At 50.7% G+C, this 19,888-nt stretch overlaps 1 protein-coding gene across 1 annotated transcript; it reads left to right on the top strand.

The window, feature by feature from the left end:
• Positions 1-284: 284 nt before the first annotated feature.
• On the top strand, positions 285-19,050 carry LOC119932907 (epididymal sperm-binding protein 1-like). The gene is made up of 7 exons (XM_038752033.1): positions 285-356; positions 6,204-6,362; positions 9,675-9,833; positions 11,602-11,766; positions 16,305-16,463; positions 17,518-17,736; positions 19,037-19,050. Exons 1-7 carry the CDS (start codon positions 302-304, stop codon positions 19,048-19,050), a joined length of 930 nt encoding a protein of 309 aa, XP_038607961.1. The 5' UTR covers positions 285-301.
• The last annotated feature ends 838 nt before the right edge of the window (positions 19,051-19,888 follow it).

Here is a 19,888-nt window from a genome sequence, read left to right as displayed (position 1 = left end):
CCAAGCGCTTGGTACAGTGCTCTGCACATAGTAAGCGCTCAATAAATATGATTGATTGATTGATTGATTGATTATTACTGTCATTATTAATTATTACAGAAGACAAGGACTCTGACTGCCCTCAGAGGCGGGCTGGGGGGCGGCTGGGGAGAGGGAGAGGGTGGGAAGGGAGGGCTGGCAGGTTTGTCCAGGAAGTCAGGGGGTGGGAAAGCCGGGGGAGGAACCGGGATGGTGTTTAACTAGGATCCAGTGACAAATAAATAATCCCGGGGACAGAGGGGCCCAAGTCCTGGCAAAGAGGATGGCGCCGACCCAACTGTTCCTGTTTGGGGCCACCTTCCTGGCCGCCTCCATAGGTAAAGGACTTCGCCACGGTCCCTCATTCCCAGGCCCTTCCCCTTGGGCCCTGGGTGTCCCATCCCACCCCTGTCCATGACTCTATTCCCCATTCCCTGGGATCTGGGAAACGGGAGGGATGGGATCTCCCTCCGAGTCCCTCTGGAAGGCCCTGCTGAGAGCTCACCTCCTCCAGGAGGCCTTCCCAGACTGAACCCCTTCCTTCCTCTCCCCCTCGTCCCCCTCTCCATCCCCCCATCTTACCTCCCTCCCTTCCCCACAGCACCTGTATATATGTATATATGTTTGTATATATATATATTTTTACTCTATTTATTTATTTAATTTATTTCTACATATCTATTCTATTTTATTTTGTTAGTATGTTTGGTTTTGTTCTCTGTCTCCCCCTTTTAGACTGTGAGCCCACTGTTGGGTAGGGACTGTCTCTATATGTTGCCAATTTGTACTTCCCAAGCGCTTAGTCCAGTGCTCTGCACATAGTAAGCGCTCAATAAATACGATTGATGATGATGATGATGATGGAAGCGGGTGTCTGGAGGGGTTGCGTCCTGTCTTCCGTTCTTGGGCGTCAAACGTGGGAAAAGTAGCCAGCGGAGGAGCGGCCGAGCCCACGTCGGGAGGGAGGCCAAAAAGCCCGGACGCTGAGTGGGGGTCATTCATTCATTCCTTCAATCGTATTTATTGAGCGCTTACTGTGGGCAGAGCACTGGGCTAAGCGCTTGGGAAGTACAAGTTGGCAACGTATAGAGACTGTCCCTACCCGACAGTGGGCTCACAGTCTAGAGAAGCAGTGTGGCTCAGTGGAAAGAGCCCGGGCTTTGGAGTCAGAGGACATGGGTTCAAATCCCAGCTCTGCCAATTGTCAGCTGTGTGACTGTGGGCAAGTCACTTCACTTCTCTGGGCCTCAGTTCCCTCATCTGGAAAATGGGGATTAAGACTGTGAGCCCCACGAGGGACAACCTGATCACCTTGTAACCTCCCCAGCGCTTAGAACACTGCTTTGCACGTAGTAAGCACTTAATAAATGCCATAATAATAATAATAATAATAATTCATTCCTTCAATCATATTTATTGAGCGCTTACTGTGTGCAGAGCACTGGACTAAGTGCTTGGGAAATCCAAGTTGGCAACATATAGAGACTGTCCCTACCCAACAGCGGGCTCACAGTCTAGAGAAGCAGTGTGGCTCAGTGGAAGGAGTCTGGGCTTTGGAGTCAGAGGTCATGGGTTCAAATCCCGGCTCTGCCAATTGTCAGCTGGGTGACCTTGGGCAAGTCACTTCACTTCTCTGGGCCTCAGTTCCCTCATCTGGAAAATGGGGATTAAGACTGTGAGCCCCACGAGGGACAACCCGATCACCTTGTAACCTCCCCAGCGCTTAGAACACTGCTTTGCACGTAGTAAGCGCTTAATAAATGCCATTATAATAATAATAATTCATTCCTTCAATCATATTTATTGAGCGCTTACTGTGTGCAGAGCACTGGACTAAACGCTTGGGAAGTCCAAGTTGGCAACGTATTGAGACGGTCCCTACCCAACAGCGGGCTCACAGTCTAGAGAAGCAGCGTGGCTCAGTGGAAAGAGCCCGGGCTTTGGAGTCAGAGGTGATGGGTTCAAATCCCGGCTCTGCCAATTGTCAGCTGGGTGACCTTGGGCAAGTCACTTCACTTCTCTGGGCCTCAGTTCCCTCATCTGGAAAATGGGGATTAAGACTGTGAGCCCCACGAGGGACAACCTGATCACCTTGTAACCTCCCCAGTGCTTAGAACACTGCTTTGCACGTAGTAAGTGCTTAATAAATGCCATTATAATAATAATAATAATAATTCATTCCTTCAATCATATTTATTGAGCGCTTACTGTGTGCAGAGCACTGGACTAAGCGCTTGGGAAGTCCAAGTTGGCAACGTATAGAGACGGTCCCTACCCAACAGCGGGCTCACAGTCTAGAGAAGCAGCGTGGCTCAGTGGAGAGAGCCCGGGCTTTGGAGTCAGAGGACGTGGGTTCAAATCCTACTCTGCCAATTGCCAGCTGTGTGACCTTGGGCAAGTCACTTCACTTCTCTGGGCCTCAGTGCCCTCATCTGGAAAATGGGGGTGAAGACTGTGAGCCCCCCGTGGGACAACCTGATCACTTTGTAGCCTCCCCAGCGCTTAGAACAGTGCTTGGCACAGCGTAAGCGCTTAATAAATGCTATCACTAGAAGGGGGAGACAGACAACAAGGGGAGACAGGGGAGGTCGCGGGGTGTTGGAAGACCAACAGGAAATGGAGTCAGTCATTCAGTCGGTCAGTCAATCGTAGTTTTTGAGCGCTTACTACATGCAGAGCACTGTACTAAGTGCTTGGGAGAGTACGACATAACAATGAGGAATGTGCCTGTTTAGTGCTGTATTGTACTCTCCCGAGCGCTTCGTACAGTGTTCTCTAAGTGCTCAATAAAATGATGGAATGAATAAATGAATAGACACGTTCCCCACCCACAGCGATCTGACAGTCTAGAGGGGGAGATAGACCTAAAGGGCGCTTTGCACATAGTAAGCGCTTAACAAATGCCATCATTGTTATGATTATAAATAGAAAGAAATAAATGACAGATGTGGACATGAGCGTGGCTCAATGGAAAGAGCCTGGGCTTTGGAGTCAGAGGTCGCGGGTTCTAATCCCGACTCCACCACTTGTCAGCTGTGTGACTTTGGGCGAGTCACTTCACTTCTCTGGGCCTCAGTGACCTCATCTGTAAAATGGGGATTAAGACTGGGAGCCCCTCGTGGGACAACCTGATCACCTTGTACCCCCCCAGTGCTTAGAACAGTGCTTTGCATGTAGTAAGTGCTTAATAAATGCCACTGTTATTATTACTATTATTATAATGAGCGGTGTGGGGCCGGGAGAGGGGAATGCCAACTTGTTGCCAACTTGTACTTCCCAAGCGCTTCGTCCAGTGCTCTGCACACAGTAAGCGCTCAATAAATACAATTGAATTCATGAAGTATGTTGCCAACTTGTACTTCCCAAGCGCTTAGTCCAGTGCTCTGCACACAGTACCAACTGTCAGCTGGGTGACTTTGGGCAAGTCACTTCACTTCTCTATGCCTCAGTTCCCTCATCTGTAAAATGGGGATGAAGACTGTGAGCCCCCCCGTGGGACAACCTGATCACCTTGTAACCTCCCCAGCGCTTAGAACAGTGCTCTGCACATAGTAAGCGCTTAATAAATGCCATTATTATTAGTAGTAGTAGTAGTAAGCGCTCAATAAATACGATTGAATGAATGAATGAATATTGAGCGCTTACTGTGTGCAGAGCACTGGACTAATCTATCAATCAATCGTATTTATTGAGCGCTTACTGTGTGCGGAGCACTGGACTAATCAATCAATCAATCAATCATATTTATTGAGCGCTTACTGTGTACAGAGCACTGTACTAAGCGCTTGGGAAGTCCAAGTTGGCAACATATAGAGACGGTCCCTACCCACCAGCGGGCTTATAGTCTAGAAGACAGATGACGGATGAAGGAACTGAGTTCCGGAGAAGCAAAGTGAGTCGCCCAAGGTCACACAGTGAACAGATGGGGAAGCAGCATGGCTCAGTGGAAAGAGCGCGGGCTTCGGAGTCCGAGGTCATGGGTTCGAATCCCGGCTCCATCACTTGGCAGCTGTGTGACCTTGGGCAAGCCACTTAACTTCTCTGGGCCTCAGTTACCTCATCTGTAAAATGGGGATTAATAATAATAATGATGGCATTTATGAAGCGCTTACTATGTGCAAAGCACTGTTCTAAGCGCTGGGGAGGTTACAAGGTGATCAGGTTGGCCCACGGGGGGCTCACAGTCTAAATCCCCATTTTACAGATGAGGGAACTGAGGCCCAGGGAAGTTAAGTGACTTGCCTAAAGTCACACAGCTGACAATTGGCAGAGCTGGGATTTGAACCCATGACCTCTGACTCCACAGCCCGGGCTCTTTCCACTGAGCCACGCTGCTTCTCTGCTATATCTGCTATACTGTACTCTCCCAAGCACTTAGTAATGTGCTCGGCTTGGCACACGGTAAGCGCTTAATAAAAAAAAAAAATTGCTTCAATTATCTCTTTTGGAAAGTGTTAAAAAAAAAAGCAGATTGAACAATGACCCCAAAGTCATTAGAGGAGAAAAAAATCCTGCACTGACAAAATATAAATACGATAATAAACCTTTATTAAGACTTTATTAAGATTACCTTTATTAATGATAAAATTAAGATTAAGACTGTGAGCCCCAAGTGGGACAACCTGATCACCTTGTATCCCCCCAGCGCTTAGAACAGCGCTTTGCACATAGTAAGAGTGTAACAAATGCCACCATTAAATGGCGGAGCCGGGATTAGATGCCAGCCACTAGGCCTCGTTGCTTCTGTAGCGGCTCTCCCCGCTCGGCCGGGTGCGGGTACCTTTATTAATAATAAACCTTTATTAAAAGATTAAGACTGTGAGCCCCAAGTGGGACAACCTGATCACCTTGTATCCCCCCAGCGCTTAGAACAGCGCTTGGCACATAGTAAGAGCGTAAAACAAATACCACCGTTAAATGGCGGAGCCGGGATTAGATGCCAGCCACTAGGCCCCGTTGCTTCTCTAGCGGCTCTCCCCGCTCGGCCGGGTGCGGGTACCTTTATTAATAATAAACCTTTCTTAAAAGATTAAGACTGTGAGCCCCAAGTGGGACAACCTGATCACCTTGTATCCCCCCAGCGCTTAGAACAGCGCTTGGCACATAGTAAGAGTGTAAAACAAATACCACCATTAAATGGTGGAGCCGGGATTAGATGCCAGCCACTAGGCCTCACTGCTTCTGTAGCGGCTCTCCCCGCTCGGCCGTGTGCGGGTACCTTTATTAATAATAAACCTTTATTAAAAGATTAAGACTGTGAGCCCCAAGTGGGACAACCTGATCACCTTGTATCCCCCCAGCGCTTAGAACAGCGCTTGGCACATAGTAAGAGCGTAAAACAAATACCACCATTAAATGGCGGAGCCGGGATTAGATGCCAGCCACTAGGCCTCGTTGCTTCTCCAGTGGCTCTCCCTGCTCGGCCGGGTGCGGGTACCTTTAGTAATAATAAACCTTTCTTAAAAGATTAAGACTGTGAGCCCCAAGTGGGACAACCTGATCACCTTGTATCCCCCCAGTGCTTAGAGCAGCGCTTGGCACATAGTAAGAGCGTAAAACAAATACCACCATTAAATGGCGGAGCCGGGATTAGATGCCAGCCACTAGGCCTCATTGCTTCTGTAGCGGCTCTCCCCGCTCGGCCGGGTGCGGGTACCTTTATTAATAATAAACCTTTCTTAAAAGATTAAGACTGTGAGCCCCAAGTGGGACAACCTGATCACCTTGTATCCCCCCAGCGCTTAGAACAGTGCTTGGCACATAGTAAGAGCGTAAAACAAATACCACCATTAAATGGCGGAGCCGGGATTAGATGCCAGCCACTAGGCCCCGTTGCTTCTCTAGTGGCTCTCCCCGCTCGGCCGGGTGCGGGTACCTTTATTAATAATAAACCTTTCTTAAAAGATTAAGACTGTGAGCCCCAAGTGGGACAACCTGATCACCTTGTATCCCCCTAGCACTTAGAACAGCGCTTGGCACATAGTAAGAGCGTAAAACAAATACCACCATTAAATGGCGGAGCCGGGATTAGATGCCAGCCACTAGGCCTCGTTGATTCTCTAGTGGCTCTCCCCGCTCGGCCGGGTGCGGGTAACTTTATTAATAATAAACCTTTATGAAGACTTTATTAAGATGAATAGGTCCGGGTCCGGGCTTCAACCGTCCCTCTGGCCGTCTGTCCGCAGGGGCCGGGGCCGAGGACGCCCCGTGTGCCTTCCCCTTCACCTATAAGGACCAGCGTTACACGGCTTGCACGGGCGCGGGCTCCAAGAAGGCCAAGCTCTGGTGTTCTGAGACTCAAAACTACGACAAGGACAAGAAGTGGCACTACTGTTCCACCTCCGGTGAGACCCCCCGCCCTCGCCCCCGATCCCCCAAATCCCCCGCCCAGGCCCCAGGGTACCCCCAACCCCGGCCCCCTATATTCAATAGTATTTATTGAGCGCTTACTGTGTGCACAGCACTGGACTAAGGGCTCGGTACCCTATGTCATGGTACCCTCCCAGCCCCCTATATTCAATCGTATTTATTGAGCGCTTACTGTGTGCAGACTGTGAGCCCACTGTTGGGTAGGGACTGTCTCTATGTGTTGCCAATTTGTACTTCCCAAGCGCTTAGTACAGTGCTCTGCACATAGTAAGCGCTCAATAAATACGATTGATTGATTGATTGATTGCAGAGCACTGGACTATGTACTATGTCATGGTACCCTACGTCATGGGTAAAATGACTCTTGTCAGCTGTGTGACTTTTACTGTGTGCAGAGCACTGGACTAAGCGCTCGGGAAGTCCAAGTTAGCAACAATCATTCAATCGTATTTATTTATTATTAATAATAATAATAATGATGGCATTTATTAAGCGCTTACTATGTGCAAAGCACTGTTCTAAGCGCCGGGGAGGTTACAAGGCGATCAGGTTGTCCCACGGGGGGCTCACAGTCTTCATCCCCATTTTACAGATGAGGTCACTGAGGCCCAGAGAAGCTAAGTGACTTGCCCAAAGTCACCCAGCTGACAAGTGACGGAGCCGGGATTTGAACCCATGACCTCTGACTCCAAAGCCCGGGCTCTTTTCCACTGAGCCACGCTGCTTCTCTAAGCAGCGCATTTATTGAGCCCTTACTGTGTGCAGAGCACTGGACTAAGCGCTCGGGAAGTCCAAGTTGGCAACATTCATTCAATCGTATTTATTTATTCAATCGTATTTATTGAGCGCTTACTGTGTGCAGAGCACAGAGTACAAGTCGGCCACATCGTATAGAGACGGTCCCTACCCAACAGCGGGCTCAGAGTCTAGAAGGGGGAGACAGACAACAAAACCAAGCATATTAACAAAATAAAATCAATAGAATAAATATGTACAAATAAAATAGAGTAATAAATACGCACAAACATATATACAGGTATATATACCCACCCTGGACGGGACGGCTGGGGAGCACACAGTAAGCGCTCAATAAATACGATTGAATGGAATGAAATGGGAGAAGAGGGTGGGAGGTGATGGAGTCCCAAGCGGGCCGAGGGGCTGGCCTGACCTGACCGAACCGTCGGCGGAGAGATGACGGTAATGATAACGACTGGGGTATTCGTTAAGTGCTCACTGTGTGCCGGGGACTGTACTAAGCGCCGGGGTGGATACACGCCGTCATCTGTAAAATGGTGGCATTTGTTAAGCCTTTACTCTGTGCCAAGCACTGTTTTAAGATCATCAGGTTGGGCACAGTCCCTGTCCCACAGAAGGCTCACAGTCTTCATCCCCATTTTACAGTGGAAGTCACTGAGGCACAGAGAAGTGAAGCGACTTGCCCAGAGTCACACAGCAGACAAGGGGCGGAGCCGGGATTAGAACCCAGGTCCTTCTGACTCCCAGGCTCCGGGATCTCGCCACTAGGCCACACTGCTTTTCCCTGCAGAGCCCCAGGGAGACAGGCCCCCCACCACCATCCCCCAACAGTGTGGCTAGACCCCGGGCCTGGAGGTCAGAAGGACCTGGGTTCTAATTCCGACTCCACCACATGTCCGCTGTGTGACCCTGGGCAAGTCGCTTCACTTCTCTGGGCCTCAGTGCCCTCATCCGGAAAATGGGGACTGAGACTGTGAGCTCCACGTGGGACAGGGACTGGACCCGACCCCACTTGCTTGTATCCAGCTCAGTGCTTAATACAGAGCCTGGCACAGAGTGAGCACTTTCATTCATTCATTCGATCGTATTTATTGAGCGCTTACTGCGTGCAGAGCACTGGACTAAACGCTTGGGAAGTCCAAGTTGGCAACATCTAGAGACCGTCCCTACCCAACAGCGGGCTCACAGTCTAGAAGGGGGAGACAGACAACAAGACAAAACATATTAACCAAATAAAATAAATAGAATAAATAGGTACAAATAAAATAAGTTTAGTAATAAATACATACATTCATTCATTCAGTCGTATTTATTGAGCGATTACTGTGTGCAGAGCACTGTACTAAGCGCTTGGGAAGTCCAAGCTGGCAACATAGAGAGACGGTCCCTACCCAACAGCGGGCTCACAGTCTAGAAGGGGGAGACAGACAACAAGACAAAACATATTAACCAAATAAAATAAATAGAATAAATAGGTACAAATAAAACAAAGTAATAAATACGTACAGTCATCCATTCAATCGTATTTATTGAGCACTTACTGTGTGCAGAGCACTGGACTAAGCGCTTGGGAAGTCCAAGTTGGCAACATAGAGAGACGGTCCCTACCCAACAGTGGGCTCGCAGGCTAGAAGGGGGAGACAGACAACAAGACAAAACATATTAACCAAATAAAATAAATAGAATAAATAGGTACAAATAAAACAGAGTAATAAATACGTACATTCATTCATTCAATCGTATTTATGGAGCGCTTCCTGTGTGCAGAGCACTGTACTAAGCGCTTGGGAAGTCCAAGTCGGCAACATCTAGAGACAGTCCCTACCCAACAGCGGGCTCATGGTCTAGAAGGGGGAGACGGACAGCAAGACCAAACATATTAACCGAAAACAGCGCTCAGCGCTTAGAACAGTGCTTTGCACGTGGTAAGCGCTTAATAAATGCCATTGAAAAAAAAAAGAATAAATAGGTACAAATAAATAGAGTAATAAATCCGTACATATATACAGGTGGTGTGGGGAGGGGAAGGAGGTAAGGCGGTGGGGGGGGGGGATGGGGAAGGGGAGGAGGGGGAAATAGCATCATCATCATTATTATTATTATTATTATTATGATGATGATGATGATGATGATGATGATGATGATGATCTGTAAAATGGGGATGAAGACTGGGAGCCCCCTGAGGGACAACCTGATCACCTTGTAACCTCCCCAGTGCTTATAATAATAATAATAATTATTATTATTATATAATAATAACATATAATATATAACAACATATAATAATATATAATATAATATAATATATAATATAATATAATAATATAATATAATGTAATACATTACAATATAATATAATAATATAATATAATATAATATAATAAAATATAATATAATAATAATATAATATAATATAATATAATAATATATAATATATATAATAATAATTATCCCTCTGCCATGGATATCCTGAGGGTGGGGAAGGGCCTTGACCATGTCATTCTCCCTCTCCCTCTCCCTGTGTCCAGCCTATGGGGGCAGCTCCAAAGGGCAGCCCTGCGTCTTTCCCTTCCGCTACCAGGGCCGCGTGTACCTCAGTTGCCCCCGGGAAGGCAAGGGACCCTACTGGTGCGCCACGACCAGCGACTACGACCGGGACCAGCTCTGGAGCTACTGTCCGGACACCAGTGAGTCCTCGCACCCCGGTCCGGTCCCTTCCCAGCCCCATCCTGGGACTCTGGTGTCCGGTGGTCTCCTCCCAGCCCCCGGTTGCTTCGACATCCTTTTTTTTAAAATGGTATTTATTAAGCGCTGATTATGTGCCGAATTGTACTTTCCAAGCGTTCAGTCCAGTGCTCCGCACAAAGCGCTCAATAAATGCGATTGAATGACATCCATTTCTTTATGGTATTAAGCGCTGATTCTGGGCCGAACTGTACTTCCCAAGCGTTCAGTCCGGTGCCCTGCACACAGTAAGCGCTCAATAAATGCGACTGAATGAAGGAGTGAATGTTGCCAACTTATGTTGCCAACTTAGAACAGAGAAGCTGCGTGGCTCAGTGGAAGGAGCCCGGGCTTTGGAGTCAGAGGTCGTGGGTTCAAATCCCCAGTGCTTTGCACATAGTAAGCGCTTAATAAATGCCATCATCATCATCATCCCGGCTCCGCCACTTGTCAGCTGGGTGACTCTGGGCAAGTCACTTCACTTCTCTCGGCCTCAGTTCCCTCATCTGGAAAAGAGGGATTAAGACTGTGAGCCCCACGTGGGACAACCTGATCACCTTGTATCCCTCCAGCGCTTAGAACAGTGCTTTGCACATAGTAAGCGCTTAATAAGTGCTAGTATTATTTATTATTATTATTATGTAATAATAATAATAGAGAAGCAGCGTGGCTCAGAGAAGCAGCGTGGCTCAGTGGAAAGAGCCCGGGCTTTGGAGTCAGAGGTCATGGGTTCTAATGCCGGCTCTGCCAATTGTCGGCTGGGCGACTTTGGGCTAGTCACTTCACTTCTCTGGGCCTCAGTGACCTCATCTGGAAAACGGGGATGAAGACCGTGAGCCCTCCGTGGGACAACCTGATCACCTTGTAACCTCACCGGCGCTTAGAACAGTGCTTTGCACACAGTAAGCGCTTAGCAAATGCCATCATTATTATTAGAGAAGCAGCGTGGATCAGTGGAAAGAGCCTGGGCTTGGGAGTCAGAGGTCATGGGTTCAAATCCCGGCTCCGCCAATTGTCAGCTGTGTGACTTTGGGCAAGTCACTTCACTTCTCTGGGCCTCAGTGACCTCATCTGTAAAATGGGGATGAAGACTGTGAGCCCCACGTGGGACAATCTGATCACCTTGCAACCTCCCCAGTGCTTAGAACAGTGCTTTGCACATAGTAAGCGCTTAATAATAAGATAATGATGGCATCTGTTAAGCGCTTACTATGTGCAAAGCACTGTTCTAAGCGCTGGGGGGGGATACAGTGTGATCAAGTTGTCCCACGTGGGGCTCACAGTCTTAATCCCCATTTTTACAGATGAGGTAACTGAGGCTCAGAGAAGTTAAGTGACTTGCCCAAGGTCACACAGCAGACTTGTGGTGGAGCCGGCATTCGAACCCATGACCTCTGACTCCAAAGCCTGGGCTCTTTCCACTGAGCCAAATGCCGTCATCATTATTATTATTATTATGTGCAAAGCACCGTTCTAAGCACTGGGGAGGTTACAAGGTGATCAGGTTGTCCCTCAGGGGGCTCCCAGGCTTCATCCCCATTTTCCAGATGAGGGAACTGAGGCCCAGAGAAGTGAAGTAACGTGCCCAAAGTCACCCAGCTGACAGTTGGCGCAGCCGGGATTGGAACCCACGACCTCTGACTCCAAAGCCCGGGCTCTTTCCACTGAGCCAGGCTGCTTCTCTATACAAAGTAGCACAATTATGATTTCTCTCCCCCTCGCTCTCCCCAGTCATCGGGGGGTCGGCCCCCGGAGACCCCTGCGTCTTCCCGTTCACCTACGGGGACCAGGAGTACCACACTTGCACGACGGCGGGCGAGGAAGGCGGGCGCCTCTGGTGCTCCACCACCACCAACTACCCCCAGGACCGCAAGTGGACGTACTGCCACCTCTCAGGTACCCAAGGGCGCCCCTGACCCCTGACCCCTGACCCCTGACCCCTACCCTTGGCAGGAGCTGGGGAAAAAAAGGGAGTGTGTGTTTGTGTGTCTGTGTGTTTTGGGGATGTGTTGCCGCCATCAGGAGAGGTGAGAGCTCACCTCCTCCAGGAGGCCTTCCCAGACTGAGCCCCTTCCTTCCTCTCCCCCTCGTCCCCCTCTCCATCCCCCCCATCTTGCCTCCTTCCCTTCCCCGCAGCACCTGTATAGATGTATATATGTTTGTACATATTTATTACTGTATTTATCTTACTTGTACATATCTATCCTATTTATCTTATTTTGTTAGTATGTTTGGTCTTGTTCTCTGTCTCCCCCTTCTAGACTGTGAGCCCACTGTTGGGTAGGGACTGTCTCTAGATGTTGCCAATTTGTACTTCCCAAGCGTTTAGTACAGTGCTCTGCACATAGTAAGCACTCAATAAATACGATCCATCCCCCCGTCTTACCTCCTTCCCTTCCCCACGGCACCTGTATATATGTATATATGGTTGTACATATTTATTACTCTATTTATTTATTTATTTATTTATTTTACTTGTACATTTCTATCCTACTTATTTTATTTTGTTGGTATGTTTGGTTCTGTTCTCTGTCTCCCCCTTTTAGACTGTGAGCCCACTGTTGGGTAGGGACTGTCTCTATGTGATGCCAATTTGTACTTCCCAAGCGCTTAGTACAGTGCTCTGCACATAGTAAGCGCTCAATAAATACGATTGATTGATTGATTGATTGATGATGATGATGATGATGATTTATTACTCTATTTATTTATTTCTTTGTTTTACTTGTACATATCTATTCTATTTATTTTATTTTGTTAGTATGTTTGGTTTTGTTCCCTGTCTCCCTCTTTTAGACTGTGAGCCCACTGTTGGGTAGGGACTGTCTCTAAGCGCTTAGTCCAGTGCTCTGCACACAGTAAGCGCTCAATAAATACGATTGATGATGATCAGAAACACACCAATCAATCAATTGTATTTATTGAGCGCTTACCGTGTGCAGAGCACTGGACTAAGCGCTTGGGAAGTCCAAGTTGGCAACGTATAGAGACGGTCCCTACCCAACAGTGGGCTCCCAGTCGAAAAGGGGGAGACAGAGAACAAAACCAAACATACTGACAAAATAAAATAAATAGAATAGATATGTGCAAGTAAAATAAATAAATAGAGTAATAAATATGCCCGGCCGGCTCCGCCGCTCGTCCGCCGTGTGACCTTGGGGAAGTCACTTCCCTTCTCTGGGCCTCCTCCGAAAAATGGGGATTGGGAGTGGGAGCCCCACGTGGGACAGGGACGGCGTCCGACCTGATTGACTTGCGTGTACCCCAGCGCTTAGGACAGCGCTTAACAAATACCATCGTTTTTGTTCCCTGAGTTGTCACCCTCGGGAGTGGGGATTGTTTATGTTGCCAGCTTGGACTTCCCAAGCGCTTAGTACAGTGCTCTGCACACAGTAAGCGCTCAATAAATACGATCGATTGATTGATTGCTGGTTTTCTACCTGCAAAACGGCGTCCCACTCCAGCCTCCCGTCCCCCTCGCCCAGCTTCCGGGCCCAGAGATTGAATCCCCCGGTCCCCCCGCGGCCTTCCTCTTGTCCACTCGGGCCTTATTACTCTATTTATTTATTTATTTTACTTGTACCTATCTATTCTATTTATTTTATTTGGTTAGTATGTTTGGTTTTGTTCTCTGTCTCCCCCTTCTAGACTGTGAGCCCGCTGTTGGGTAAGGCCCATCTCTGTATGTTGCCAACTTGGACTTCCCAAGCGCTTAGTACAGTGCTCTGCACACAGTAAGTGCTCAATAAATACGATTGATTGATTGATTGATTGATTGCTGGTTTTCTACCTGCAAAACGGCGTCCCACTCCAGCCTCCCGTCCCCCTCGCCCAGCTTCCGGGCCCAGAGATTGAATCCCCCGGTCCCCCCGCGGCCTTCCTCTTGCCCACTCGGGCCTTATTACTCTATTCACTTATTTATTTTACTTGTACCTATCTATTCTATTTATTTTATTTGGTTAATATGTTCCGTTTTGTTCTCTGTCTCCCCCTTCTAGATTGTGAGCCCGCTGTTGGGTAAGGCCCATCTCTGTATGTTGCCAACTTGGACTTCCCAAGCGCTTAGTACAGTGCTCTGCACACAGTAAGTGCTCAATAAATACGATTGATTGATTGATTGATTGATTGCTGGTTTTCTACCTGCAAAACGGCGTCCCACTCCAGCCTCCCGTCCCCCTCGCCCAGCTTCCGGGCCCAGAGATTGAATCCCCCGGTCCCCCCACGACCTTCCTCTTGCCCACTCGGGCCTTATTACTCTATTTACTTATTTATTTTACTTGTACCTATCTATTCTATTTATTTTATTTGGTTAATATGTTCCGTTTTGTTCTCTGTCTCCCCCTTCTAGATTGTGAGCCCGCTGTTGGGTAAGGCCCATCTCTGTATGTTGCCAACTTGGACTTCCCAAGCGCTTAGTACAGTGCTCTGCACACAGTAAGTGCTCAATAAATACGATTGATTGATTGATTGATTGATTGCTGGTTTTCTACCTGCAAAACGGCGTCCCACTCCAGCCTCCCGTCCCCCTCGCCCAGCTTCCGGGCCCAGAGATTGAATCCCCCGGTCCCCCCGCGGCCTTCCTCTTGCCCACTCGGGCCTTATTACTCTATTTACTTATTTATTTTACTTGTACCTATCTATTCTATTTATTTTATTTGGTTAATATGTTCCGTTTTGTTCTCTGTCTCCCCCTTCTAGACTGTGAGCCCGCTGTTGGGTAAGGCCCATCTCTCTATGTTGCCAACTTGGACTTCCCAAGCGCTTAGTACAGTGCTCTGCACACAGTAAGTGCTCAATAAATACGATTGATTGATTGATTGATTGATTGATTGCTGGTTTTCTACCTGCAAAACGACGTCCCACTCCAGCCTCCCGTCCCCCTCGCCCAGCTTCCGGGCCCAGAGATTGAATCCCCCGGTCCCCCCGCGGCCTTCCTCTTGCCCACTCGGGCCTTATTACTCTATTTACTTATTTATTTTACTTGTACCTATCTATTCTATTTATTTTATTTGGTTAATATGTTCCGTTTTGTTCTCTGTCTCCCCCTTCTAGATTGTGAGCCCGCTGTTGGGTAAGGCCCATCTCTGTATGTTGCCAACTTGGACTTCCCAAGCGCTTAGTACAGTGCTCTGCACACAGTAAGTGCTCAATAAATACGATTGATTGATTGATTGATTGATTGCTGGTTTTCTACCTGCAAAACGGCGTCCCACTCCAGCCTCCCGTCCCCCTCGCCCAGCTTCCGGGCCCAGAGATTGAATCCCCCGGTCCCCCCACGACCTTCCTCTTGCCCACTCGGGCCTTATTACTCTATTTACTTATTTATTTTACTTGTACCTATCTATTCTATTTATTTTATTTGGTTAATATGTTCCGTTTTGTTCTCTGTCTCCCCCTTCTAGACTGTGAGCCCGCTGTTGGGTAAGGCCCATCTCTCTATGTTGCCAACTTGGACTTCCCAAGCGCTTAGTACAGTGCTCTGCACACAGTAAGTGCTCAATAAATACGATTGATTGATTGATTGATTGCTGGTTTTCTACCTGCAAAACGGCGTCCCACTCCAGCCTCCCGTCCCCCTCGCCCAGCTCCCGGGCCCAGAGATTGAATCCCCCGGTCCCCCCCGCGGCCTTCCTCTTGTCCACTCGGGCCTTATTACTCTATTTATTTATTTATTTTACTTGTACCTGTTTATTCTATTTATTTCATTTGGTCAATACGTTCCGTTTTGTCCTCTGTCTCCCCCTTCTAGATTGTGAGCCCGCTGTTGGGTAAGGCCCATCTCTGTATGTTGCCAACTTGGACTTCCCAAGCTCTTAGTACAGTGCTCTGCACACAGTAAGCGCTCAATAAATACGATTGATTGATTGATCGATTGCTGGTTTTCTACCTGCAAAACGGCGTCCCACTCCAGCCACCCGTCCCCCTCGCCCAGCTCCCGGGCCCAGAGATTGAATCCCCCGGTCCCCCCGCGGCCTTCCTCTTGTCCACTCGGGCCTTATTACTCTATTTATTTATTTATTTTACTTGTACATATTTATTCTATTTATTTTATTTGGTCAATATGTTCCGTTTTGTCCTCTTGTCTCCCCCTTCTAGACTGTGAGCCCGCTGTTGGGTAGGGCCCGTCTCTCTACGTTGCCGACTTGGACTTCCCAAGCGCTTAGTCCAGTGCTCTGCACACAGGAAGCGCTCAATAAATACGATTGATTGATTGATTGCCTCCAAGGGCAGCACAGGTGGACAGGAAATCGGGGGTGGGTGGGGAGGAGGGACCAGGGATGGGGGGATGGAGGGAAAGTAGGGAAGGGCTGGAGGGAAGCGGGAAGGAGGAGGGGGCCGGGAGAGGCCGGGAAGCAAGCAGTGCCAAGGAAAGGACGTGGTGGGGAGACCGGACGAGATATCCGGGGTCTCAGTTTCCCTCTTGTCCTTCCCAGGCATGGGGGGCAACGATCCCACCAGCCCCTGCGTCTTCCCCTTCTGGTACAAGGGGACGGGCTACCGCACCTGCAGCCGGGCCGGCGACAGTAAACTCTGGTGCGCGACCACCCGTGACTATGACAAAGACCATCGCTGGAAATACTGCTCCCAGCTCGGTAACAATAATAATAATTATTATTCACGGTATTTAAGTGCTCACTATGTGCCAGGCACTGTAGTAAGCGCTGACAGGGCTGGGGCGGGGGGGCGAGGACCTTGGGCGGGAAACCCCCGGGTCCCCCTGGCCTTCTGCTGCCCTGCCTCCTGCGAAACCCAGACCACCCCCCTCCATTACCTCTAAACCCCCAAACCCTGACACCCCGAGCCCCCAAACTGCCTCGAAGCCCCGGCCCCTGAGGACCCCAACCCCGTGGCCTAGTGGCGAGAGCGCAGCCTTGGGAGTCGGAGGACGTGGGTTCGAATTCCGGCTCTGCCCCTTGTCTGTTGTGCGGCCTTGGGAAATTCACTTCACTTCTCTGGGACTCCGTTCATTCGTTCATTAATAATAATAGTAATAATGATGGCATTTGCTAAGCGCCTACTATGTGCAAAGCACTGTTCTAAGCGCTGGGGGGGATACAAGGTGATCAGGTTGTCCCACGTGGGGCTCACAGTCTTAATCCCCATTTTACAGATGAGGGAACAGAGGCGCAGAGAAGTTACGTGACTTGCCCAAGGTCACACAGCAGACACATGGGGGAGCCGGGATTAGAACCCGTGACCTCTGACTCCCAAGCCCGGGCTCTTTCCACTGAGCCACGCTGCTTCTCATTCAATCATTCATTCATTCAATCGTATTTATTGAGCGCTTCCTGTGTGCAGAGCACTGGACTAAGCGCTTGGGAAGCACAAGTTACCTCCTCTGTCAAATGGGGATGAAGACCGTGAGCCCCACGTGGGACCACCCCATTCCCTTGTATTCACTCAATCGTATTCACTGAGCGCTTACTGTGTGCAGGGCACTGTACTAAGCGCTTGGGAAGTCCAAGTTGGCAACATATAGAGACGGTCCCTACCCAACAGTGGGCTCACAGTCTAGAAGATCGATTCCAGCGCTTAGAACAGTGCTTGGCACATAGTAAGCGCTTAAACAAGTGCCATCGTCATCATCGCCCCACTGCCTCTAAGCCCCTCTCTCCGGGTCCCCCCGTTTCCCGGCCCCTCCTGCAGCCCACGGCGGGAATTCTGGCGGGAAGGGGTGCGTGTTCCCGTTCCGCTACGACGGGAAGCAGTACCGGGCCTGTACGGCCCGGAACAGCCGGGCCGGCTACTGGTGCGGTACCACCACCGACTACGACCGGGACCGGCAGTGGGCCTACTGCCCCGACACCGGTGCGCTGCCGGGACAACTGGGGGGACAACTGGGGGGGGCACTGGAAGCTGGGAGAGGTTGGGGGGACCTGGGGGAGGACAGATTGGGGAAGATGGGGCGGGGGGCAGCTGGGAGAACATTGGAGGAACATGGGGGAGGACTGGGGGGTTGGTGGGGGTTGGGGAAAGCGGGGGAGCTGGGGCGGGATTGGGGGACTAGGGGAAAGAGGGGGAGCAGGGAGAGAACTGGGGAAACTGGGAGAGGATTGGGGGTGTTGGGGAAAGTGGGGGAGCTGGGGGCAGATTGGGGGAGTAGGGGAAAAGAGGGGGAGCAGGGAGAGAATTGGAGGGAGCTGGGGGAGGACTGGGGGATTGGGGGTGTTGGGGAAAGCAGGGGAGCTGGGGGGGATTGGGGGACTAGGGGAAAGAGGGGGAGCAAGGAGAGAATTGGAGGGAGCCGGGGGAGGACTGGGGGATTGGGGGTGTTGGGGAAAGCGGGGGAGCTGGGGGGGATTGGGGGGAGTAGGGGAAAGAGGGGGAGCAGGGAGAGGATTGGGGGAACTGGGGGAGGACCAGGGGGTTGGGGGTGTTGGGGAAAGTAGGGGAGCTGGGGGGGAATGGGGGAGTAGGGGAAAGAGGGAAAGCTGGTAGAGGATTGGGGGAACTGGGGGAGGACTGGGGGGTTAGGGGTGTTGGGGAAAGTGGGGGAGCCGGGGGGATTGGGGGAGTAGGGGAAAGAGGGGAAGCTGGTAAATGATTGGGGGAACTGGGGGAGGGCAGAGAGAGCTGGGGAGGATTGGGGGTGTTGGAGAAAGCGGGGGAGCTGGGGAGGGATTGGGGGAGTATGGGAAGGAGAGGGCGCAGGGAGGGAATTGGGGGAGGATTGGGGGTGTTGGGGTAAGCGGGGGAGCTGGGGGGGATTGGGGGAGTAGGGAAATGAGGGGGAGCAGGGAGGGAATTGGAGGGAGCCGGGGGAGGACTGGGGGATTGGGGGTGTTGGGGAAAGCGGGGGAGCTGGGGGGGATTTGGGGGAGTAGGGGAAAGAGGGAGAGCTGGGAGAGGATTGGGAAACTGGGGGAGGACCGGGGGGTTGGGGGTGTTGGGGAAAGTGGGGGAGCTGGGGGGGTTGGCGGAGTACGAGAAGGAGAGGGAGCAGGGAGGGAATTGGGGGAACTGGGGAAGGATTGGGGTGTCGGGGAAAGCGGGGGAGCTGGGGGAGGACAGAGGGAGCTGGGGAGGCCAAGGGGAGCCGGAAGAAGATTGGCGGGAACTGGGGGAGGATGGGGGGAATTGGGGAGGCCAGGGGCAGCTGGGGGAGGAGGGCCGCCCCCCGGCCCCACTGACGGCCCGCACCCCCGCTCCCCCGCTCCCCCTGCAGCTGCCAGGATTTGAGGCGGTTCCGGAGACTCGGGCCCGGGACCCCCCGGGACCCCCCGGGCCCCCCGGACCCCCTGATGCGGGGCCGGGCGGGCGGGCGGGGGGCGGCCAGCCGGCCAGCCAGCCAGCCAGCCAGCCAGCCACACCTCCCTTCTCCCGCCGGAGCAAATAAAGTTTTCCCCCCTCCCACCCCGGCTCTGGCCGTGTCTGTCTCTGGGAGACCCCACTCCCCACCCCCTCCGTGACATCATCATCGTAAGAGCAATAGAGCCCGGGCTTGGGAGTCAGAGGTCGTGGGTTCAAATCCCACCTCCGCCACTTGGCAGCTGGGTGACTTTAGGCAAGTCACTTCACTTCTCTGGGCCTCGGTTCCCTCATCTGGAAAATGGGGATGAAGACTGCGAGCCCTACGTGGGACAACCTGATGACCTTGTATCTGCCCCTGCGCTTAGAACAGTGCCTGGCACATAGTAAGCGCTGAATACCATCATTATTAATGATGTAAAATGGGGATTATTCATTCATTCATTCATTCAATCGTATTTACTGAGCGCTTACTGTGTGCAGAGCACTGGACTAAGCGCTTGGGAAGTCCAAGTTGGCAACAATAGAGAGACGGGCCCTACCCAACAGTGGGCTCACTGTGAGCCCCCGTGGGACAATCTGATCGCCTTGTAACCTCCCCAGCGCTTAGAACAGTGCTTTGCAATCAATCAATCAAACGTATTTCTTGAGCGCTTACTGTGTGCAGAGCACTGTACTAAGCGCTTGGGAAGTCCAAGTTGGCAACACATAGAGACGGCCCCTACCCAACAGTGGGCTCACAGTCTAGAAGGGGGAGACAGACAACAAA

Source organism: Tachyglossus aculeatus, chromosome 10, assembly GCF_015852505.1.
Source record: "Tachyglossus aculeatus isolate mTacAcu1 chromosome 10, mTacAcu1.pri, whole genome shotgun sequence".
Classification (NCBI taxonomy): Eukaryota; Metazoa; Chordata; class Mammalia; order Monotremata; family Tachyglossidae; genus Tachyglossus; species Tachyglossus aculeatus.
This window is presented reverse-complemented; position numbering and strand designations above follow the sequence as displayed.

What these genes read in the sequence shown, in the direction of transcription:
- LOC119932907 (XM_038752033.1), top strand. Translation starts at nt 302, where the DNA reads ATGGCGCCGACCCAACTGTTCCTGTTTGGGGCCACCTTCCTGGCCGCC. An exon ending in GAGCTACTGTCCGGACACCA is followed by an intron (nt 9,834 to 11,601) that starts GTGAGTCCTCGC and finishes CGCTCTCCCCAG; the next exon opens with TCATCGGGGGGTCGGCCCCC. An exon ending in GAAATACTGCTCCCAGCTCG is followed by an intron (nt 16,464 to 17,517) that starts GTAACAATAATA and finishes CCCCTCCTGCAG; the next exon opens with CCCACGGCGGGAATTCTGGC.